The 25,779-nt window shown below is 47.7% G+C and overlaps 1 protein-coding gene across 1 annotated transcript in view; it reads right to left on the reverse strand.

The window, feature by feature from the left end:
• LOC139376029 (neuropilin-1a-like) overlaps positions 1-25,779 on the reverse strand; it is a 72,545-nt gene that overhangs the window by 38,972 nt on the left and 7,794 nt on the right. The window contains exon 3 of the mRNA XM_071118110.1: positions 11,830-12,011. Coding sequence (XP_070974211.1) covers positions 11,830-12,011 — 182 coding nt within the window. The remainder of the gene's footprint in view (positions 1-11,829; positions 12,012-25,779) is intronic.

Genomic DNA, 25,779 nt, shown 5'->3' on the forward strand with positions numbered 1-25,779 from the left:
ACAAACTGCTCACCTCGACTCCACCCCAACAAACCGCTCACCTCCACTCCACCCCAACAAACCGCTCACCTCCACTCCACCCCAACAAACCGCTCACCGCCACTCCACTCCACCCCAACAAACCGCTCACCCCCACTCCACTCCACCCCAACAAACCACTCACCCAAACAAACCACTCCACCCCAACAAACCACTCACCCCCACTCAACTCCACCCCAACAAACCGCTCACCCCCACTCCACCCCAACAAACTGCTCACCCCCACTCCACCCCAACAAACCGCTCACCTCCACTCCACCCCAACAAACCACTCACCCCAACAAACCGCTCACCCCCACTCCACTCCACCCCAACAAACCACTCCACCCCAACAAACCACTCCACTCCACTCCACCCCAACAAACCGCTCACCGCCACTCCACTCCACCAAACAAACCGCTCACCCCCACTCCACTCCACCCCAACAAACCACTCACCCCAACAAACCACTCCACCCCAACAAACCACTCACCCCCACTCCACTCCACCCCAACAAACCGCTCAACGCCACTCCACTCCACCCCAACAAACTGCTCACCCCCACTCCAACCCAACAAACTGCTCACCCCCACTCCACCCCAACAAACTGCTCACCCCCACTCCACCCCAACAAACTGCTCACCTCGACTCCACCCCAACAAACCGCTCACCTCCACTCCACCCCAACAAACCGCTCACCTAAACTCCACCCCAACAAACCGCTCACCCCCACTCCACCCCAACAAACCGCTCACCCCCACTCCACTCCACCCCAACAAACCGCTCACCGTCTCCACCGCAACAAACCGCTCACCCCCACTCCACCCCAACAAACCACTCACCCCAACAAACCACTCCATCCCAACAAACCACTCACCCCAACAAACCGCTCACCGCCACTCCACCCCCACTCCACACCCCCACTCCACCCCAACAAACCGCTCACCGCCACTCCACTCCACCCCAACAAACTGCTCACCTCCACTCCACCCCAACAAACCACTCACCCCCATTCCACTCCACCCCAACCACCCCCACTCCACCCAACAACAAACCCAACAAACCGCTCACCCCGACTCCACTCCACCCCAACAAACCGCTCACCCCCACTCCACTCCACCCCAACAAACCACTCCACCCCAACAAACCACTCACCCCCACTCCACTCCACCCCAACAAACCGCTCACCAACTCCACCCCAACAAACTGCTCACCCCCACTCCACCCCAACAAACTCCCCCCACTCCAACCCAACAAACTGCTCACTCACCCCAACAAACTGCTCACCTCCACTCCAACTAACTGCTCACCTCCACTCCACCCCAACAAAACTGCTCACCCCCACTCCACCCCAACAAACTGCTCACCTCGACTCCACCCCAACAAACCGCTCACCTCCACTCCACCCCAACAAACCGCTGCTCACCGCCACTCCACTCCACCCCAACAAACCGCCACTCCACCCCAACAAACTCCACCCCAACAAACTGCTCACCCACCCCAACAAACCACTCCCCCCACTCCACCCCAACAAACCGCTCACCCCCACTCCAACCCAACAAACCGCTCACCCCGACTCCACCCCAACTCCACCCCAACAAACCGCTCACCCCCACTCCACTCCACCCCAACAAACCACTCCACCCCAACAAACCACTCACCCCCACTCCACTCCACCCCAACAAACCGCTCACCGCCCACTCCACCTGCTCAACTCCAAACAAACTGCTCACCCCCACTCCACTCCACCCCAACAAACCTCCACTCCACCCCAACAAAACTGCTCTCCACCCCAACAAACTCCACCTCGACTCCACCCCAACAAACCGCTCACCTCCACTCCACCCCAACAAACCGCTCACCTCCACTCCACCCCAACCCGCTCACCACCACTCCACCCCAACAAACCGCTCACCCCCACTCACCCCAACAAACCTCCACTCCACTGCAACAAACCGCTCACCCCCACTCCACTCCACCCCAACAAACCGCTCACCGCCACTCCACTCCACCCCAACAAACTGCCCACCTCCACTCCACCCCAACAAACCGCTCACCCCCACTCCACCCCAACAAACCGCTCACCCCCACTCCACCCCAACAAACCGCTCACCCCCACTCCACCCCAACAAACTGCTCACCCCCACTCCACCCCAACAAACTGCTCACCCCCACTCCAGCCCAACAAACTGCTCACCCCCACTCCACCCCAACAAACTGCTCACCTCCACTCCACCCCAACAAACTGCTCACCCCCACTCCACCCCAACAAACTGCTCACCTCCACTCCAACAAACTGCTCACCTCCCCTCCACCCCAACAAACTGTCCACCCCCACTCCACCCCAACAAACTGCTCACCTCCACTCCAACAAACTGCTCACTTCCACTCCACCCCAACAAACTGCTCACCTCCACTCCACCCCAACAAACTGCTCACCCCCACTCCACCCCAACAAACTGCTCACCCCCACTCCACCCCAACAAACTGCTCACCCCCACTCCACCCCAACTAACCGCTCACCGCCACTCCACCCCAACAAACTGCTCACCCCCACTCCACCCCAACAAACTGCTCACCTCCACTCCACCCCAACAAACCGCTCACTGCCACTCCACCCCAACAAACCACTCACCCCAACTAACCGCTCACCCCCACTCCACCCCAACAAACCGCTCACCCCAACTAACTGCTCATCCCCACTCCACCCCAACTAACTGCTCATCCCCACTCCACCCCAACTAACTGCTCACCCCCACTCCACCCCAACAAACTGCTCACCCCCACTCCACCCCAACAAACCGCTCACCCCCACTCCACCCCAACAAACCGCTCACCCCCACTCCACCCCAACAAACTGCTCACCTCCACTCCACCCCAACGAACTGCTCACCCCCACTCCACCCCAACAAACTGCTCACCTCCACTCCACCCCAACAAACTGCTCACCCCCACTCCACCCCAACAAACTACTCACCCCCACTCCACCCCAACAAACTGCTCACCTCCACTCCACCCCAACAAACTGCTCACCCCCACTCCACCCCAACAAACTACTCACCCCCACTCCACCCCAACAAACTGCTCACCCCCACTCTACCCCAACAAACTGCTCACCCCCACTCCACCCCAACAAACTGCTCACCTCCACTCCAACAAACTGCTCACACCCACTCCACCCCAACAAACTGCTCACCCCCACTCCACCCCAACAAACTGCTCACCCCCACTCCACTCCACCCCAACAAACCGCTCACCGCCACTCCACTCCACCCCAACAAACCGCTCACCCCCACTCCACTCCACCCCAACAAACCACTCACCCAAACAAACCACTCCACCCCAACAAACCACTCACCCCCACTCAACTCCACCCCAACAAACCGCTCACCCCCACTCCACCCCAACACACCGCTCACCGCCACTCCACTCCACCCCAACAAACTGCTCACCTCCACTCCACCCCAACAAACCACTCACCCCCATTCCACTCCACCCCAACAAACCGCTCACCCCCACTCCACCACAACAAACCGCTCACCCCCACTCCAACCCAACAAACCGCTCACCCCGACTCCACCCCAACAAACCGCTCACATCCACTCCACTCCACCCCAACAAACCGCTCACCCCCACTCCACTCCACCCCAACAAACCACTCCACCCCAACAAACCACTCACCCCCACTCCACTCCACCCCAACAAACCGCTCACCGCCACTCAACTCCACCCCAACAAACTGCTCACCCCCACTCCACCCCAACAAACTGCTCACCCCCACTCCAACCCAACAAACTGCTCACCCCCACTCCACCCCAACAAACTGCTCACCTCCACTCCAACTAACTGCTCACCTCCACTCCACCCCAACAAAACTGCTCACCCCCACTCCACCCCAACAAACTGCTCACCTCGACTCCACCCCAACAAACCGCTCACCTCCACTCCACCCCAACAAACCGCTCACCACCACTCCACCCCAACAAACCGCTCACCGCCACTCCACTCCACCCCAACAAACCGCTCACCCCCACTCCACTCCACCCCAACAAACCACTCACCCAAACAAACCACTCCACCCCAACAAACCACTCACCCCCACTCAACTCCACCCCAACAAACCGCTCACCCCCACTCCACCCCAACAAACCGCTCACCGCCACTCCACTCCACCCCAACAAACTGCTCACCTCCACTCCACCCCAACAAACCACTCACCCCCATTCCACTCCACCCCAACAAACCGCTCACCCCACTCCACCACAACAAACCGCTCACCCCCACTCCAACCCAACAAACCGCTCACCCCGACTCCACCCCAACAAACCGCTCACATCCACTCCACTCCACCCCAACAAACCGCTCACCCCCACTCCAACAAACCACTCCACCCCAACAAACCACTCACCCCCACTCCACTCCACCCCAACAAACCGCTCACCGCCACTCAACTCCACCCCAACAAACTGCTCACCCCCACTCCACCCCAACAAACTGCTCACCCCCACTCCAACCCAACAAACAGCTCACCCCCACTCCACCCCAACAAACTGCTCACCTCCACTCCAACTAACTGCTCACCTCCACTCCACCCCAACAAAACTGCTCACCCCCACTCCACCCCAACAAACTGCTCACCTCGACTCCACCCCAACAAACCGCTCACCTCCACTCCACCCCAACAAACCGCTCACCTCCACTCCACCCCAACAAACCGCTCACCACCACTCCACCCCAACAAACCGCTCACCCCCACTACACCCCAACAAACCGCTCACCCCCACTCCACTCCACTGCAACAAACCGCTCACCCCCACTCCACTCCACCCCAACAAACCGCTCACCGCCACTCCACTCCACCCCAACAAACTGCGCACCTCCACTCCACCCCAACAAACCGCTCACCCCCACTCCACCCCAACAAACCGCTCACCCCCACTCCACCCCAACAAACCGCTCACCCCCACTCCACCCCAACAAACTGCTCACCCCCACTCCACCCCAACAAACTGCTCACCCCCACTCCAGCCCAACAAACTGCTCACCCCCACTCCACCCCAACAAACTGCTCACCTCCACTCCACCCCAACAAACTGCTCACCCCCACTCCACCCCAACAAACTGCTCACCTCCACTCCAACAAACTGCTCACCTCCCCTCCACCCCAACAAACTGTCCACCCCCACTCCACCCCAACAAACTGCTCACCTCCACTCCAACAAACTGCTCACTTCCACTCCACCCCAACAAACTGCTCACCTCCACTCCACCCCAACAAACTGCTCACCCCCACTCCACCCCAACAAACTGCTCACCCCCACTCCACCCCAACAAACTGCTCACCCCCACTCCACCCCAACTAACCGCTCACCGCCACTCCACCCCAACAAACTGCTCACCCCCACTCCACCCCAACAAACTGCTCACCTCCACTCCACCCCAACAAACCGCTCACTGCCACTCCACCCCAACAAACCACTCACCCCAACTAACCGCTCACCCCCACTCCACCCCAACAAACCGCTCACCCCAACTAACTGCTCATCCCCACTCCACCCCAACTAACTGCTCATCCCCACTCCACCCCAACTAACTGCTCACCCCCACTCCACCCCAACAAACTGCTCACCCCCACTCCACCCCAACAAACCGCTCACCCCCACTCCACCCCAACAAACCGCTCACCCCCACTCCACCCCAACAAACTGCTCACCTCCACTCCACCCCAACGAACTGCTCACCCCCACTCCACCCCAACAAACTGCTCACCTCCACTCCACCCCAACAAACTGCTCACCCCCACTCCACCCCAACAAACTACTCACCCCCACTCCACCCCAACAAACTGCTCACCTCCACTCCACCCCAACAAACTGCTCACCCCCACTCCACCCCAACAAACTACTCACCCCCACTCCACCCCAACAAACTGCTCACCCCCACTCTACCCCAACAAACTGCTCACCCCCACTCCACCCCAACAAACTGCTCACCTCCACTCCAACAAACTGCTCACCCCCACTCCACCCCAACAAACTGCTCACCCCCACTCCACCCCAACAAACTGCTCACCCCCACTCCACCCCAACAAACTGCTCACCTCCACCCCAACAAACTGCTCACCTCCACTCCACCCCAACAAACTGCTCACCTCCACTCCAACAAACTGCTCACCCCCACTCCAACAAACTGCTCACCCCCACTCCACCTCAACAAACTGCTCACCTCCACTCCACCCCAACAAACTGCTCACCTCCACTCCAACAAACTGCTCACCCCCACTCCACCCCAACAAACTGCTCACCCCCACTCAACCCCAACAAACTGCTCATCCCCACTCCACCCCAACAAACCGCTCACCTCCACTCCACCCCAACAAACCGCTCACCCCCACTCCACCCCAACAACCTGCTCACCCCCACTCCACCCCAACAAACTGCTCACCCCCACTCCACCCCAACAAACCGCTGTGAGGAGATAGTCACTCTTGCTTGGTATTGTACACATTATGGCATTTTACAAATTTTTCAAGTTCTACAACTGATGTACAAGACGTTGGACACAACAGAGTTTGTCTACACAAAGATGCCTATGATGACAGACACAGTTCACAGTCCAAAAGTCAGGGAGTCAGTCGACTGTCATAAAATAACATGTGCAAGCCCAGGTTACTGTTGTAATGTTGACTGATGTAGAGAAGATGAGATGACAGACGCACACAGTGTTGATGTGGGTCACTGACCCACAGGAGAGAGATGTGTCTCTCGTGTTGCCGGGCCAGATGTGACCTCTGATACATGAGAGCATGCAACATAACAGAGAAGAGTAAGGGTTCCTCTCACTTGATGTTCACACAGGTGGCGTCATTATATGGGTGACATGATGAATGGCAGAGGAGAGGCGGGCAGGTTTTGATCTGGCTCAGCTGGTGTGAGAGAGAGTGTCTGTGAGAGAGAAAGAGAGAGAGAGTGTGTGATCTTGCCTGTACTTTGTGTCTATCAACTAACCTCCTGCCAAACTCCACCCACTTGGACGGAGAACTTTCCCTGTCTAAGCCACAGTTTGATGTGGTCCTGGAAAAATGTCCGTCTTTCAAAACCACCAGACATGTGTTTTTGGTTTGAGGAATGTCAGTGAAACAATAGTGAGAGGAGATGCCTAGACATATATAGACTCATGGTTCTGTGGAACACCCAGTGTGTATCATTTATAAGACCACTGGTGCGTATTATGTGGTCAATGAGGGGAGGAGCTCTGGATATGGCGGCCGGATGTGTTCCAATCGTTCTGCAGTCCAAATGGTACCCTATTCCCAATTGAGTGCACTTCTTTTGACCTGGGGCCTATAGGGCTCAGATCAAAAGTAGTGTGCAATGGAGAGAATAGGGTGCCATTTGGGACACAACCACATTCATCAGTCACCCTGACGATACACTATCTTTAACACAAATGGTGCTTGTCTTCATCATGAGAGCAGTTTATGACAATTTCCAGTGTCACTTTTCTCTCGTTGTAGCTTGGCTTGTCACATTATATTACACTTCCTAAATGGGAACAGAGCCATAGAGGTACCATATGGGGAGCAGAGCCATAGAGGGACAGAGCCATAGAGGGAGCAGAGCCATATATGTTCCATAGAGGGAACAGAGCCACAGAGGGAGCAGAGCCATAGAGGTTCCATAGAGGGAACAGAGCCATAGAGGGAACAGGGCCATAGAGGGAACAGAGCCATAGAGGTTCCATAGAGGGAACAGAGCCATAGATGTTCCATAGAGGGAACAGAGCCATAGAGGTTCCATAGAGGGAACAGAGCCATAGAGGGAACAGAGCCATAGAGGTTCCATAGAGGGAACAGAGCCATAGATGTTCCATAGAGGGAACAGAGTCATAGAGGTTCCATAGAGGGAACAGAGCCATAGAGGGAACAGAGCCATAGAGGTTCCATAGAGGGAACAGAGCCATAGATGTTCCATAGCGGGAACAGAGCCACAGAGGGAGCAGAGCCATAGAGGTTCCATAGAGGGAACAGAGCCATAGAGGGAACAGAGCCATAGAGGGAACAGAGCCATAGAGGGAGCAGAGCCATAGAGGGAACAGAGCCATAGAGGTTCCATAGAGGGAACAGAGCCATAGAGGTTCCATAGAGGGAACAGAGCCATAGAGGGAGCAGAGCCATAGAGGTTCCATAGAGAGAACAGAGCCATAGAGGTTCAGAGGTTCCATAGAGGGAGCAGAGCCATAGAGGTTCCATAGAGGGAGCAGAGCCATAGATGTTGGCCGTAGAGGGAACAGGGCCATGAGGTTCCATAGAGGGAGCAGAGCCATAGAGGGAACAGAGCCATAGAGGTTCCATAGAGGGAACAGAGCCATAGAGGGAACAGAGCCATAGAGGTTCCATAGAGGGAGCAGAGCCATAGAGCAGTTCCATAGAGGGAACAGAGCCATAGAGGGAGCAGAGCCATAGATGTTCCATAGAGGGAACAGAGCCATAGAGGGAACAGAGCCATAGAGGGAACAGAGCCATAGAGGGAGCAGAGCCATAGAGGGAACAGAGCCATAGAGGTTCCATAGAGGGAACAGAGCCATAGAGGGAGCAGAGCCATAGAGGTTCCATAGAGAGAACAGAGCCATAGAGGTTCCATAGAGGTTCCATAGAGGGAGCAGAGCCATAGAGGGAGCAGAGCCATAGAGGGAGCAGAGCCATAGAGGGAACATGGCCGTAGAGGGAACAGGGCCATGGATGTTCCATAGAGGGAGCAGAGCCATAGAGGGAACAGAGCCATAGAGGGAGCAGAGCCATAGATGTTCCATAGAGGGAACAGAGCCATAGAGGGAACAGAGCCATAGAGGGAGCAGAGCCATAGAGGGAGCAGAGCCATAGAGGGAGCAGAGCCATAGAGAGAACAGAGCCATAGAGGGAGCAGAGCCATAGAGGGAGCAGAGCCATAGATGTTCCATAGAGGGAACAGAGCCATAGAGGGAGCAGAGTCATAGAGGGAACAGAGCCATAGAGGGAGCAGAGCCATAGAGAGAGCAGAGCCATAGAGGGAACAGAGCCATAGAGGGAACAGAGCCATAGAGGGAACAGAGCCAAAGAGGGAACAGAGCCATAGAGGGAGCAGAGCCATAGATGTTCCATAGAGGAAACAAAGCCTTAGAGGTTTCATAGAGGGAGCAGAGCCATAGAGGTTCCATAGAGGGAGCAGAGCCGTAGAAGGAATAGAGCTGTAGATGGAACAGAGCCGTAGAGGGAACAGAGCCATAGAGGGAACAGAGCCATAGAGGGAGCAGAGCCATAGATGTTCCATAGAGGAAACAAAGCCTTAGAGGTTTCATAGAGAGAGCAGAGCCATAGAGGGAACAGAGCCATAGAGGGAACAGAGCCATAGAGGGAACAGAGCCAAAGAGGGAACAGAGCCATAGAGGGAGCAGAGCCATAGATGTTCCATAGAGGAAACAAAGCCTTAGAGGTTTCATAGAGGGAGCAGAGCCATAGAGGTTCCATAGAGGGAGCAGAGCCATAGAGGGAACAGAGCCATAGAGGGAGCAGAGCCATAGAGGGAACAGAGCCATAGAGGGAGCAGGGCCATAGATGTTCCATAGAGGGAACAGAGCCATAGAGGGAGCAGAGCCATAGAGGGAACAGAGCCATAGAGAGAACAGAGCCATAGAGGGAGCAGAGCCACAGAAGGAGCAGAGCCATAGAGGGAGCAGAGCCATAGAGGGAGCAGAGCCATAGATGTTCCATAGAGGAAACAAAGCCTTAGAGGTTTCATAGAGGGAGCAGAGCCATAGAGGTTCCATAGAGGGAGCAGAGCCGTAGAAGGAATAGAGCTGTAGATGGAACAGAGCCGTAGAGGGAGCAGAGCCATAGAAGGAGCAGAGCCATAGAGGGAGCAGAGCCATAGAGGGAGCAGAGCCATAGAGGGAGCAGAGCCGTAGAGGGAGCAGAGCCGTAGAGGGAGCAGAGCCACAGAAGGAGCAGAGCCATAGAGGGAGCAGAGCCATAGATGTTCCATAGAGGAAACAGAGCCTTAGAGGTTTCATAGAGGGAGCAGAGCCATAGAGGTTCCATAGAGGGAGCAGAGCCATAGAGGGAGCAGAGCCATAGAAGGAACAGGGCCGTAGAGGGAACAGAGCCATAGAGGTTCCATAGAGGGAACAGAGCCGTAGATGGAGCAGAGCCGTAGAGGGAGCAGAGCCGTAGAGGGAGCAGAGCCCTACAGGTAGCAGAGCCGTAGATGGAGCAGAGCCGTAGATGGAGCAGAGCCGTAGAGGGAGCAGAGCCGTAGATGGAACAGAGCCGTAGAGGGAGCAGAGCCGTACAGGGAGCAGAGCCGTAGAGGGAACAGAGCCGTAGAGGGAGAAGAGCTGTAGAGGGAGGAGAGGCCAATGCAGGCGCAATTTTTAAGTCATACATATGGCAGGTAGCCTCGAGGTTAGAGTGTTGGGCCAGTAACCGAAAGGTCGCTGGTTCAAATACAGGAGCCGACAAGGTGAAAAATCTGTTGCTGTGCCCTTGAGCATGGCACTTAACCCTAATTCCTCCAGGGGTGCTGGACAATGGTGATCCTGGCTGTGACCCCACTTCTCGTGGGTGTCTCAGGGGGACTTACACACGTGTGATTATTTCTTAAATGCATCCCAAATTGTTCCCTATTCCATATATAGTGCACTACTTTTGACTACTACTTTTTTAAAACAGTGCATTATATAGGGAATAGGGTGCCATAGGGTTCGTCTCTCTAACACCCTCCCCCAACACCCCTGTCCTAGATTCAGATTCAGCCTATCTTTGCCAGAGCATTCATCTAATGTGCAGGTCACCCCTGAGCCTCCAAGGATAAACTGTCCATTAACTAAATGAGCCTGAGGCTACCGCACCTGTCCCTCCCTCCCTCCGTCCGTCTGTCCGTCTGTCCGCTCCAGTGGAAAATTCCCAGCTTCTCCCACTAGCACTTCTAGAGCCAAACGGTAGCAGGAACAACTCAGCAGGAAGACTTAGCAACAACAGGAAACCTGCTCCTACTGCATCCATCCCCATTCTCTAACAACCACAAGCACCAGGCGTGGACGGGAGAGATACAGGCAGAGACTCAGACAGCCAGGTAATGGGTTCCAAGCAGTGATGACTGATAGAGGAAGAAATCAGAAGATGGGTTCATTGTCATGACTGGAATGGAATGGAAAGGTATCAAACACATGGTTCCTGTGTGTTGGATGTGTTTCATACCTTTCCATTCCATTCCAGCCATTACAATGAACCTGGCCACCATTGGTTCCAAGAGGAGTAGAGAGGAGTCTTTTCAGGAGAGTCTGTGTGTGTTGTACCTTCCTTATCAGATCTGTTATGATTGGCTCTCAGTCAGCTGGATAGAGAGAGACTGGCCGGGCTAATAGGGATTGGATAAAGGACATGGGAATGGGGTTCCTTCCTTTAAAGGCTGATATGAATGTTTACAGTACTCTCCCTGTCCTGCATCCTGCCCCCCGAGGGCCATTCAGGGTCCCTGGGTTCATTTGGCTTCAACAAGGGTGACCCACAGTACTGACGCTAGTTGTATAGGAAAGGATGAAGTAGCTTTAACTTTAGCTTGTAAGACCTTGAACAAAAGATTTAGCCTCTTAGCTGCAAATTCTAATTGGCCCTTAGTCTCCCATTGCCGTCAATCCATGACTAAGTGAAAATTCCTCTTAGGTGGAAGTTAGGATTCACCCTTGTCTGTATTTGAACAGAGTGAAACAAGTAATAACACATAATAGTAAGAAATACTTTAGAAACGGTTCAACACCGTATCCAAAGAGGCTGACCTGTCTTGAAGACCTCGTAGCGCACTGAGAATCCAGCACCGGGAGACTCGTAGTCGGACACAAACTTGATTAGGAGCTCGTTGCCGCTGGATATGATGGGGGAGGGGGCTATCTTCCCACAGAACTTCCCCAGGGTCGGAGCCTCCTCATCCCCACCGTTAAACACCTCCACATAGTCATACCTGAGGACACAGAGAGGGGAGGAAGACTTACTTATTGTACAACACTGCTGCAGTAGCTAAACAATAGCTAAAAGGTAGCTAAACAATAGCTAAACAATAGCTAAAAGGTAGCTAAACAATAGCTAAACAATAGCTAAACAATAGCTAAAAGGTAGCTAAACAATAGGTAATAGGGTGCCATTTGGGACATATCCTAGGCTTTACACACAGCTACTTCATCAGTTTGCCCAGGAGTTTGATTCTCAGGCACCTCTCTCTTTCTGTGTGTGTGTGTGTGTGTGTGTGTGTGTGTGTGTGTGTGTGTGTGTGTGTGTGTGTGTGTGTGTGTGTGTGTGTGTGTGTGTGTGTGTAATTGCGTTCTCAACTGAGCTCTCTGGGTTTGGGTTTCTTTGTTTAAATCAGACTGCTAACACATTTATTAATTTTAGTTTATTTAACCTTTTTTTTATCAGGTAGGTCAATAAAAAACAAATTCTTATTTCCAATTACGGCCCGGACATGTGGACCAATAGCATCTACTCTAACCACATTAACTCTTAATGTGAACACATTAACAGTTCAGCATTTTATGAATCCTGTATAGTTGTTTCTTCCCAATCCCATGACCGCTATGTCTAAGCAGGCTTGATGATGACGACAGCTGTCTCTGTTCCACTCAAAAAAAGTTCCCATCCTCGGTTGGATTAAAGAACACCAATAAAGGGTTCCACCTCTCCACTTTTTGCATGGCTGCCTATATGTAGCCTGGCTGACTATATGTAGCCTGGCTGACTATATGTAGCCTGGCTGACTATATGTAGCCTGGCTGACTATATGTAGCCTGGCTGACTATATGTAGCCTGGCTGACTATATGTAGCCTGGCTGACTATATGTAGCCTGGCTGACTATATGTAGCATGGCTGACTATATGTAGCCTGGCTGACTATATGTAGCCTGGCTGACTATATGTAGCCTGGCTGACTATATGTAGCCTGGCTGACTATATGTAGCATGGCTGACTATATGTAGCCTGGCTGACTATATGTAGCATGGCTGACTATATGTAGCCTGGCTGACTATATGTAGCCTGGCTGACTATATGTAGCCTGGCTGACTATATGTAGCATGGCTGACTATATGTAGCATGGCTGACTATATGTAGCATGGCTGACTATATGTAGCCTGGCTGACTATATGTAGCATGGCTGACTATATGTAGCATGGCTGCCTGTATGTAGCCTGGCTGCCTCCATGTAGCCTAACTGTCACACTCACATACTTGCACACACACACATAATCAAACATTGTTGTCTTGTATACTGAGTACATCAAGTACAACAAACAATTGACATTTTTTTGTACTTTTTTGGTGTGGTTTTCATATAAGCCCTTTTGGGCTTCCAACCTCACCAGCACACCGTTTTTACCCGTGTTTTCAATCTGCACTGTGAGAAGAGGGAGAGGAGAGGGAGAGAAAACCCATTTGTTTCTGTCTGCACCAGCAGGGAGGCACAATGTTACATTCTGTTCTAAGACATACCATTTGTAGGGTTGCATCTAATTTTAGGGCTGGGGAGTGACAGAGTGAGTTTGCGCTGTGAGTGTCTCTCTTGCCTACCCAGAGGGTAGTGAGGTCTGCACAATGCATCACCGGGGGCAAACTACCTGCCCTCCAGGACACCTACACCACCCGATGTTACAGGAAGGCCATAAAGATCATCAAGGACATCAACCACCCGAGCCACTGCCTGTTCACCCCGCTATCATCCAGAAGGCGTGGTCAGTACAGGTGCATCAAAGCTGGGACCGAGAGACTGAAAAACAGCTTCTATCTCAAGGCCATCAGACTGTTAAACAGCCACCACTAACATTGAGTGGCTGCTGCCAACACACTGACACTGACACTGACTCAACTCCAGCCACTTTAATAATGGGAATTGATGGGAAATGATGTAAATATATCACTAGCCACTTTAAACAATGCTACCTTATATAATGTTACTTACCCTACATTATTCATCTCATATGCATACGTATATACTGTACTCTATATCATCGACTGCATCCTTATGTAATACATGTATCACTAGCCACTTTAACTATGCCACTTTGCTTACATACTCACCTCATGTATATACTGTACTCGATACCATCTACTGTATCCTGCCTATGCTGCTCTATACCATCACTCATTCATATATCCTTATGTACATATTCTTTATCCCCTTACACTGTGTATAAGACAGTAGTTTTGGAATTGTTAGTTAGATTACTTGTTGGTTATTACTGCATTGTCGGAACTAGAAGCACAAGCATTTTGCTACACTCGCATTAACATCTGCTAACCATGTGTATGTGACAAATAAAATTTGATTTGATTTGATTTGATTTGATGTTAGTTAGACTGTTAGCTAGGCTGTGAGAACCATGAACTCACTCCCTGTACATTTGTAGGTCATATCAAGACTCATCATCACACCCACATTCAGTACGTCACATGTTGAACCCAGAACGAAGGAGAGCTTGGTTAATTGTTTTGAAAGTCTCTGGAAAAGTACTCTATTAAAACAAGTCTGGTTATTAGCTAGCTACAGTGCCTTCAGAAAGTATTTATATCCTTTGACTTACAGCCTGAATTCAAAATGAATTAAATAAAATAAAAATCTCACCCGTCTACACACAATACCCCATAATGACAAAGTGAAAACAAGTTTTTAAAAATGTTTGCAAATGTATTGAAAATGAAATCTAAATACTATCTTATTTCCATAATTATTCACACCCCTGAGTCGAAACATGTTAGAATCACCTTTGGCAGCAATTACAGCTATGAGTCTTTCTGGGTATATCTCTAAAAGCTTTGCACACCTGGATTGTACAATATTTGCACATTATTCTTTTCAAAATTCTTCAAGCTCTGTCAAATTGGTTGTTGATCAATACTAGGCAACCATTTTCAAGTCTTGCCCTAGATTTTCAAGCAGATTTAACTGTAACTCAGCCACTCAGGAACATTCTCTGTCTTCTTGGTAAGCAACTCCAGTGTAGATTTGTGTTTTAGGTTATTGCCCTGCTGAAAGGTGAATTCATCTTCCCGTGTCTGGTGGAAATCAAACTTAACCAGGTTTTCCTCTAGGATTTTACCTGTGCTTATAGTAGTTCCAATCCGTTTATTTTTTTGTCCTGAAAAACTACATAATGATTACAAGCATACCCATAACATGATGCATCCAGCCCTATGCTGTAAAATATGGAGCGTGGTACTCAGTAATTTGTTGTTTTGGATTTGCCCCAAACATAACCCATCGTATTCAGGACATGTTTTGAAATATTTTTAATTGTATACAGGCTTATTACTTTTCACTCTGTCAATTAGGTTAGTATTGTGGAGTAACGACAATGTTGTTGATCCATCCTCAGTTTTCTCCTATCACAGCCATTCAAATCTAACTGTTTTAAAGTCACCATTAGCCTCATGGTGAATTCCCTGAGTGGATTTCTTCCTCTCTGGCAACTGATAATGGATCATATGTCTGCAAAGCTTGATAATGTGTGTGATGTTAACAGAGAGGTCTATCTTCTGGGTGACTTGACTGGTTAGCAACTAGCTTTCCTCTCAAGAGGTTCTAACTGTGACTAATGACTGTAACATGACCCGGGTTATTACTCAACCAACTAGAGTGCATTCCAATAGTGTTGGATCTTTGGCATCCACTTGTATTGATCATATTACAGTTTTTAACAATCACTTTGGCACTCATTTCAGAACATTGTGGTCATTTTTCAAAACTCTAGACACAAAACTCAAAACGGTCGTTACTTGTAATACAGGCTGTCCAATGTTAAAATCATTGCATTGTGCATTCATATCGTTAAAGAAACCTTGCACTTGCAGAAACCTTGGTTCAAATAACTAATTTATCGTGAAATACCATAGGAACATTCATTTAGATCACCCACACACAAGATACCGATAGTTTCACTGTGTCGTTGTTCGTACAATCATTAAATATTGTAGTACAAAATATGTGATACATGTTTCATTATGCTACTATACGTAAATACATCACTGTAAAATAACTAGTAGAGAGAATACTACAGACACAGTGGAATCATTGAACAAAATATGACATTTATTGATGAAATACAATAAAATCACAACAGGTTTCTTTGAATCAAAGCAAAAATAATTAGCAACAAAAAAAGAAAAAACAGTTAAAGGTCAACTGCAGGTTCCTCACCTGGCTTACTGTAAAACATCACTGCAGTGTTCCTCACCTGGCTTACTGTAAAACATCACTGCAGTGTTCCTCACCTGGCTTACTGTAAAACATCACTGCAGTGTTCCTCACCTGGCTTACTGTAAAACATCACTGCAGTGTTCCTCACCTGGCTTACTGTAAAACATCACTGCAGTGTTCCTCACCTGGCTTACTGTAAAACATCACTGCAGTGTTCCTCACCTGGCTTACTGTAAAACATCACTGCAGTGTTCCTCATCTGGCTTACTGTAAAACATCACTGCAGTGTTCCTCACCTGGCTTACTGTAAAACCTCACTGCAGTGTTCCTCACCTGGCTTACTGTAAAACATCACTGCAGTGTTCCTCACCTGGCTTACTGTAAAACATCACTGCAGTGTTCCTCACGTGGCTTACTGTAAAACATCACTGCAGTGTTCCTCACCTGGCTTACTGTAAAACATCACTGCAGTGTTCCTCATCTGGCTTACTGTAAAACATCACTGCAGTGTTCCTCACCTGGCTTACTGTAAAACATCACTGCAGTGTTCCTCACCTGGCTTACTGTAAAAAGCAAAACAAAAGATTGATTACTGTACTTCCATATTTCCCTCAACCCTGTCTTGTGGATTTGGCTATAGGTTCTCATCTACATCACAATGGATGTTTTCATTAGCCAAACATCTTGGGAAGAATCTTCGGGCGAATCCAGGCATGACACTGGTCTGCCGTGATGTCATTGCATGCGTCATCCATGGCCTGGAGAAGGGCGGCTTGTTCGTGAGGGCACCTACAATATACCTTCCATCTCCATGTGGAGAAAAATTCCTCAATCGGGTTAAGGAAAGGAGAGTTTGGGGGTAAGCACAGGGTGGTAAATTGTGGATGGGCCTGAAACCATGCTTGCACCATTTGAGCATGGTGGAACCTGACATTATCCCACACAATGACATAGGTCATGCCATCAGCTCTACAGACCTGATTTAGCTCATCAAGGAAGGTTACATTCGAACAGCGAATCATGTGGCTGCCTGCAACTCAATATATAGAGTATATAGAGTAGAGTGCTTTAGATGTTGTTCGACCAAACATTAGAACAGGCAAGATGAGTAATCTAAGCAACTTTGACCGTGGAATGATTGTTGATGCCACACATGGTGATTCCAGCATCTCAGAAACAGCTGCCTTCCTGGGATTTGTATGCACTACAGTCTCTAGAGTTTACAGAGAATGGTGTGATAAACAAAACACATTCAGTGAGCGGCAGTTCTGTGGGCAAAAACACCTTGTTAATGAGAGAGGTCAGAGGAGAATGTCCAGACTTATTCAAGCTAACAGAAAGGCCACAAATTATGCTGCAGTAGTTTATGTGTCGGGGGGCTAGGGTCAGTTTGTTATATCTGGAGTACTTCTCCTGTCATATTCGGTGTCCTGTGTGAATCTAAGTGTGCGTTCTCTAATTCTCTCCTTCTCTCTTTCTCTCTCTCGGAGGACCTGAGCCCTAGGACCATGCCCCAGGAATACCTGACATGATGACTCCTTGCTGTCCCCAGTCCACCTGACTGTGCTGCTGCTCCAGTTTCAACTGTTCTGCCTTATTATTATTCGACCATGCTGGTCATTTATGAACATTTGAACATCTTGACCATGTTCTGTTATAATCTCCACCCGGCACAGCCAGAAGAGGACTGGCCACCCCACATAGCCTGGTTCCTCTCTAGGTTTCTTCCTAGGTTTTGGCCTTTCTAGGGAGTTTTTCCTAGCCACTGTGCTTCTACACCTGCATTGCTTGCTGTTTGGGGTTTTAGGCTGGGTTTCTGTACAGCACTTTGAGATATCAGCTGATGTACGAAGGGCTAAATAAATAAATTTGATTTGTTGGATTTGAAATGCTCAAATAACAGCTGTTTAAAACAGTGGTGTGCAGAAGGACATCTCTTAACGTACAACACCGTGAATAATTCAGGCTGTTGTGGAGGCAAAAGGGGGTCCTACCCAGTACTAGATAGGTGTCCCTAATAAAGTGGCAGGGGGGTGTACAGTAATGTTAAATCTGAAAACATGGTCTGGAAAAGTAGTACATGGGACCATAGAGACAGTGATAAAGAATGATGATGAAATATTACATCCATAGATAATGTAGTCCAATTGGTTTATGTTCCACGGTAATTGGTGTCAATGGATCTCATTTTCCTGAAACTTTCATGATCTAAACATGAAATATTGTTTGTCAGTTTCCACAAAACTATGCATTAAGAGTAATACAACAGTTCCTTATAATTTTGAGCAGTTGTATCAATTGATAGTTAGATCATTGTAATGAAATGAATAGACAGTCATCTCAGATGTAATGTGTGAATAGACAGTCATCTCAGATGTAATGTGTGAATAGACAGTCATCTCAGATGTAATGTGTGAATAGACAGTCATCTCAGATGTAATGTGTGAATAGACAGTCATCTCAGATATAATGTGTGAATAGACAGTCATCTCAGATATAATGTGTGAATAGACAGTCATCTCAGATGTAATGTGTGAGTAGACAGTCATCTCAGATGTAATGTGTGAATAGACAGTCATCTCAGATGTAATGTGTGAATAGACAGTCATCTCAGATATAATGTGTGAATAGACAGTCATCTCAGATATAATGTGTGAGTAGACAGTCATCTCAGATGTAATGTGTGAATAGACAGTCATCTCAGATGTAATGTGTGAATAGACAGTCATCTCAGATGTAATGTGTGAATAGACAGTCATCTCAGATATAATGTGTGAATAGACAGTCATCTCAGATGTAATGTGTGAATAGACAGTCATCTCAGATGTAATGTGTGAATAGACAGTCATCTCAGATGTAATGTGTGAATAGACAGTCATCTCAGATATAATGTGTGAATAGACAGTCATTTCAGATGTAATGTGTGAATAGACAGTCATCTCAGATATAATGTGTGAATAGACAGTCATCTCAGATGTAATGTGTGAATAGACAGTCATCTCAGATGTAATGTGTGAATAGACAGTCATCTCAGATGTAATGTGTGAATAGACAGTCATCTCAGATGTAATGTGTGAATAGACAGTCATCTCAGATATAATGTGTGAATAGACAGTCATCTCAGATGTAATGTGTGAATAGACAGTCATCTCAGATGTAATGTGTGAATAGACAGTCATCTCAGATATAATGTGTGAATAGACAGTCATTTCAGATATAATGTGTGAATAGACAGTCATCTCAGATATAATGTGTGAATAGACAGTCATCTCAGATATAATGTGTGAATAGACAGTCATTTCAGATGTAATGTGTGAATAGACAGTCATCTCAGATATGTGTGAATAGACAGTCATTTCAGATGTAATGTGTGAATAGACAGTCATTTCAGATGTAATGTGTGAATAGACAGTCATTTCAGATGTAATGTGTGAATAGACAGTCATCTCAGATGTAATGTGTGAATAGACAGTCATCTCAGATGTAATGTGTGAATAGACAGTCATCTCAGATATAATGTGTGAATAGACAGTCATTTCAGATGTAATGTGTGAATAGACAGTCATCTCAGATGTAATGTGTGAATAGACAGTCATCTCAGATGTAATGTGTGAATAGACAGTCATCTCAGATGTAATGTGTGAATAGACAGTCATCTCAGATGTAATGTGTGAATAGACAGTCATCTCAGATATAATGTGTGAATAGACAGTCATCTCAGATGTAATGTGTGAATAGACAGTCATCTCAGATGTAATGTGTGAATAGACAGTCATCTCAGATGTAATGTGTGAATAGACAGTCATCTCAGATATAATGTGTGAATAGACAGTCATTTCAGATGTAATGTGTGATTTGCATTTTGAAATGGTAATACTTTGATGTTATGTTGTGTCATTTTGAACAGGTGATTTTAGTTCAATGAACAAATGATCTTAGCTTTATGTGTATTGTATCCAAGCAATTGGGGGGAAAAAGTGTTAAGAGTTTTGAAAAATGTGCATTTTGATCATTGGTTGTGAGTTTTGTGTCTAGAGTTTTGAAAAATTACATCAAGGTTCCGAAATTAGTGCCAAAGTGATTGTAAAAAAATAATATATTGAAAGTCAGTAGTTAACTTGTTCGCTGAAAAATAGCATTGTATTTGGTCAAACACAATCCTCTCCATCAGTTTACTAAGAACAGTTTATTAAGAATAGGCAGCAAACTGAAAGGAGGCTTTACTATTTTTAGGCAGTGAAATTACCTTCGCTTCCTTCAATGCCTGTGGTCTTTTAGGCTTTGGTTAAAGCTGCAATATGTCACTTTTTGGGCGACCCGACCAAATTCTCATAGAAATGTGTGGTATGTCTGACTGTTTGATGAGACTACTCTGCCCAAAGGCAGGACCCAGCTGAGACAGAGTGTGTCCGTCTGTCGACAGTTTGCAGTTTTCAGCCTGTTCGACACTGCAGCCTGGATTAACCCTGAGTGTGGCTAGGTCAGTGGAATAACTAATGCCTTAACTTCTCCCAGTGAGAGGAGAGGAGGGAGGGAGGCTTCTAGCCTAGCAGGCACACTGAGTCATTGTGTGTGTGTGTGTGTGTGTGTGTGTGTGTGTGTGTGTGTGTGTGTGTGTGTGTGTGTGTGTGTGTGTGTGTGTGTGTGTGTGTGTGTGTGTGTGAGAGAAGCTCTTACCAGACCATCCTCACAAGAGGGCATGAATAACCTGACCAGTGATTCTACTGGGCAATATGAGGGCAGTTAGGCTATGTTCTGTAGCTGTAGTCCAAGTTTCTATTTAACAAGGGTGAGAGGAAAGAGTTTCAGTTGGTTAATAGGGCTGTCTCAGTGAGCAATGAAAGCCCCAAGTGTGTAGCCATCTGCATACTCTCTCCCCACGGCACCGCTTTTACAAGTCTATCTAAGGGGGGCATGATGCACAGGAATAAAATGCCATACGTACATAACATCACTGTAAGCTAGGCGCTAGTGCTTTACTAGAGGGCACTTCAAATGCTTCCCACAGGTCACATAAAGCCTGCTGTGAACAGAATGAATAGATGTTATAATGCAGAGTGTTCATTTAAGCATTGGAAACATATTTATGCCCTAAGCTGTCTGTGACCAATAAACTGCAGTCAGGTGTGAAGATTGTCGTCATAATTACTGTTTGGAGTGATTGATGTTATTGTTTGATTGCGAGGATCTCTTGCCTGATGTGTCAATTACTCCGTGTTTGCATAGTTGACTATGAGCTAAACAAGGCACATGGGCAGAGGATAATAGACAGACTCCCTTAAGGACACGACATGGCATAGCGAATGTCAGCCGCACACAGTAGATCACATGCTGGGTGTCGGAGAACAATGTACCATTATTACCTCTTTAACAACAGAATGTTATTTTACAAGGTCTACCAAAGGTGTCCAGAAACAGTGAAAGACACTATTAATGAGCACAACATAACCAAATAGCTGTCTGTTCTGGCATTGAACAAATGAATACAGTAAAATCGAACCTATGGGGCCAACCACATAAAATGTGTCACTATCTATACCCCATGCCTCAGTCAGCGTACCCCGTAGGTTTAACAAGCATTTAAAGGGTGTTCCCAAGTCTAAATCCTGAGAAAGGACACTCATATACCTGGGAGAGGTAAGATGAAAAGGGCCCTTGCTCAAAAGTAGTGCACTATATATAGGGAATACTTTATATTTGGGACGCATCCTGGACAGACGGACAGACAGGGAGGAGAGGAACAAGCTGTTACTTTTACTCTGAAAGGAAAGCACTGTTATCTAATGGGACTTACTGGGCTTTCTGATTGCAGCCGGCTGGCCACAAACACCTCTGGTTTCAGCCTTGTAGTGTCTGACACAACCAGAGATGGAAACATGAACATAGTGACTGGAGTCCTCATGATGACTGGTGACCAAGGCTTTTTTTCATCCATATTACTGCACAACAACAACACAGTTATCTAGACATTCATGTTTGTCCTGGCAGATCCTTTTAATGCTTGTCCTGGCAGATCCTTTTAATGCTTGTCCTGGCAGATCCTTTTAATGCTTGTCCTGGCAGATCCTTTTAATGCTTGTCCTGGCAGATCCTTTTAATGCTTGTCCTGGCAGATCCTTTTAATGCTTGTCCTGGCAGATCCTTTTAATGCTTGTCCTGGCAGATCCTTTTAATGCTTGTCCTGGCAGATCCTTTTAATGCTTGTCCTGGCAGATCCTTTTAATGCTTGTCCTGGCAGATCCTTTTAATGCTTGTCCTGGCAGATCATTTTAATGCTTGTCCTGGCAATCATTATGTAGATGCCAATAATATATTTCTACACCATCCACATGATTAGCCAGCCAGCCAGCCAGCCACACAGCAGTAACTCTTATTTTTAGACTGCAGCTGTACTCCAGTCCACTGCTTATTCTGTTTAAATACAGGAGGAAGGCCAGATAGATACATAACCATCTGTGGTGATAGATAGTCCTATAGCCCTTCCTAAATACAAGCGGTTGAGTTTTTATTTATTATTTAAAACAAGTTCTCATTTACAACCGAGACCTGGCCAAGATAAAGCAAAGCATTGGATAAACAAACGTACAGTCAATAACACAATAGGAAAGTCTATATACAGTGTGTGCAAATGAGGTAAGATTAGGGAGGTAAGGCAATAAATAGGCCATAGTAGCAAAATAATTACAATTTAGCAATTAAACACTGGAGTGATAGATGTGCAGAAGATGAATGTGCAAGTAGAGATACTGTGGTGCAAAGGAGCAAAAAACATAAATAACAATATGGGGATGAGGTAGTTGGATGGGCTATTTACAGATGGGCTATGTACAGGTGCAATGATCTGTAAGCTGCTCTGACAGCTGATGCTTAAAGTTATTGAGGGAGATATGAGTCTCCAGCTTCAGTGATTTTTGCAATTCGTTCCAGTCATTGGCAGCAGAGAACTGGAAGGAAAGGGGGCCAAAGTAGGAATTGGCTTTGGGGTGACAGGTGAAATATACCTGCTGGTGCATATGCTATGGGTGGGTGCTGCTATGGTGACCAGTGAGCTGAGATAAGGCGGGGCTTTACCTAGCAAAGACTTAGAGATGACCTGAAGCCAGTGGGATTGGCGACGAATATGAAGCGAGGGCCAGCCAACGAGAGCATAGAGGTCGCAGTGGTGGGTAGTATATGGGGCTTTGGTGACAAAACGGATGGCACTGTGATAGACTGCATCCAATTTGCTGAGTAGAGTGTTGGAGGTTATTTTGTAAATTACATCGCCGAAGTCAAGGATCGGTAGGATAGTCAGTTTTACAAGGGTATGTTTGTCAGAATGAGTGATGGATGCTTTGTTGCAAAATAGGAAGCTGATTCTAGATTTAATTTTGGATTGGAGATGCTTAATGTGAGTTTGGAAGGAGAGTTTACAGTCTAACCAGACACCTAGGTATTTGTAGTCCACAAGTCAGAGATGTCCAGAGTAGTGATGCTGGACAGGCGGGCAGGTGCAGGTAGCGATCGGTTGAAGAGCATGCATTTAGTTTTACTAGCATTTAAGAGCAATTGGAGGCCACGGAAGGAGAGTTGTATGGCATTGAAGCTCGTCTGGAGGTTAGTTAACACAGTGTCCAAAGAAGGGCCAGAAGTATACAGAATGGTGTCGTCTGCGTAGAGGTGGAGTAGAGAATCACCAGCACCAAGAGCGACATCATTGATGTATACAGAGAAAAGAGTGGCCGGGGGGACCTGATATCCATCCCAAATGGCACCCTATTCACTATACAGTATAGTTCACTACTTATGACCAGGGTCATAAGGCTTATAGCACTATAGATGTCCTATCTTAATTTGACCAGTTTCTCACAGCAGGAAAATAAAGCTGCATCAACAGGAAATGATTATGTGGATTATAATATATATTTGTGTAGGGTTTTTAGATGTTTAGTTAGGATAAACCAAGTCTGACATTTTAAAGTGGAAATTACAAACTTTAGAAGCCTTTTTAAACCTTGAATACACTAAAATAATCTGTGACAAGCGAGTGATCAAATTAAGATAGTATATCTGTATATAAGGAATAGGGTTCCATTTGGGATGCAGGTCTGATCTCCAACTTCTCCACAGCCGTATCGAGAATGAGTCTCAGCAGTCAAGAATCAAAGACGTCTGCTGTCCTCTCCTCTCCTATAAACAATGCTGCTTTATGAGTTCAGACAGACTGGGGGGTCAGCCTGAGGGCCTGTTCTTGTGTTGGGAGCAGATACAAGGCATTCCTCCATGCCACTCGTGATAGAGAGTTATTATCCACCAGGGTCCCTGCTGTTGGTGGGCGGCTAACCATAACCCTGGCTCCAGAGGATGGGCTTCCTGTCTGTCTGACTCTGGATGAGTCTCAAATGGCACCCTCTTCTGTATAGATTTCACTACTGTTGACCAGAGCCCTATGGGCCCTAGTCAAAAGTAGTGCACTAAATATGGAATAAGGTGCCATTTGAGACATCCACTGCAATGCTGAAGTGATATAGACCATCGGCTCACCCTCTCATCCTGAGGACACTAACTGGGTGACGGTCGGACTCCCCTTTGACCCCTTAAGGGACCCTGACCCCAGCAGTAAGAGGTCTCCCTGCATCCCTATGGTCTTTTCTGTCCACTATGAAATCACCTGAAGCTACAATGACATGATCCAAACAGAGTAAAAAGGCACTATTTTTAACTGATTAGTTCATTGAGTTTGTTGTTCAGTGTCTCATGATTGTTGTTGGCACAGTCACACACACACACATCGCCATGGTAATAGGACAATATTACTATTCACAGTGAACCTTGGAGAAACCCACTATCAAGGGGGACAGACTGTGTACATGCTGTAGACAGCAGACCTGTGTTCAAACACTATTTGAAATCTTTTAATTACTTTGAGCATTTGCTTAAGCCTGCCTGTAGTGCCAGATGAGCTGGGTTTACAGTTATGCTACTATTCTATTGGTCTATGAAAGGCAGATAAATTCAATCAAACACAGATGAAGTATTTGAAATTATTTCAAATAATCCTTAAACCCAGGTCTGGTACACAGTTCTTGTGACTTGTGAAGTATTTCCTAAGTCTTGAAGACATCTGGAAGGGGGTGCTTTCTGTCCACAGAGGGACAGCAGCTGTGAGATTGCAGCGCAGCACCGCTCTGAATCTGAGTTTTGTCTTAACTCTCTCCTCATTAATCTGCTCGTTAGGCTGTAATCTGACATGTGTTTTCATTTGGCTGTGCAAAACTTCAGCCTGCTCATGAGTAGGGAGGCAGAGGGCCTCTGGATGCTCTGATTACTAAAGTGCACTTTAGACTGAAGATGACTGAAGAGCACATTTTAGACCCATTGCCTGTGTCTGTCGGTTAACAAAACACACAAAGCTTTTGTCCCAAATGGCACCCTACCATCAAAGGTAGTGCACCCTATATAGTGCATTACCCATCAAAGGTAGTGCACCCTATATAGTGCATTACCCATCAAAGGTAGTGCACCCGATAGGGAACATGGTGCCATTTGGGATGCATCCACAATGTTT

This window comes from Oncorhynchus clarkii, chromosome 20 (assembly GCF_045791955.1).
Source record: "Oncorhynchus clarkii lewisi isolate Uvic-CL-2024 chromosome 20, UVic_Ocla_1.0, whole genome shotgun sequence".
Classification (NCBI taxonomy): Eukaryota; Metazoa; Chordata; class Actinopteri; order Salmoniformes; family Salmonidae; genus Oncorhynchus; species Oncorhynchus clarkii.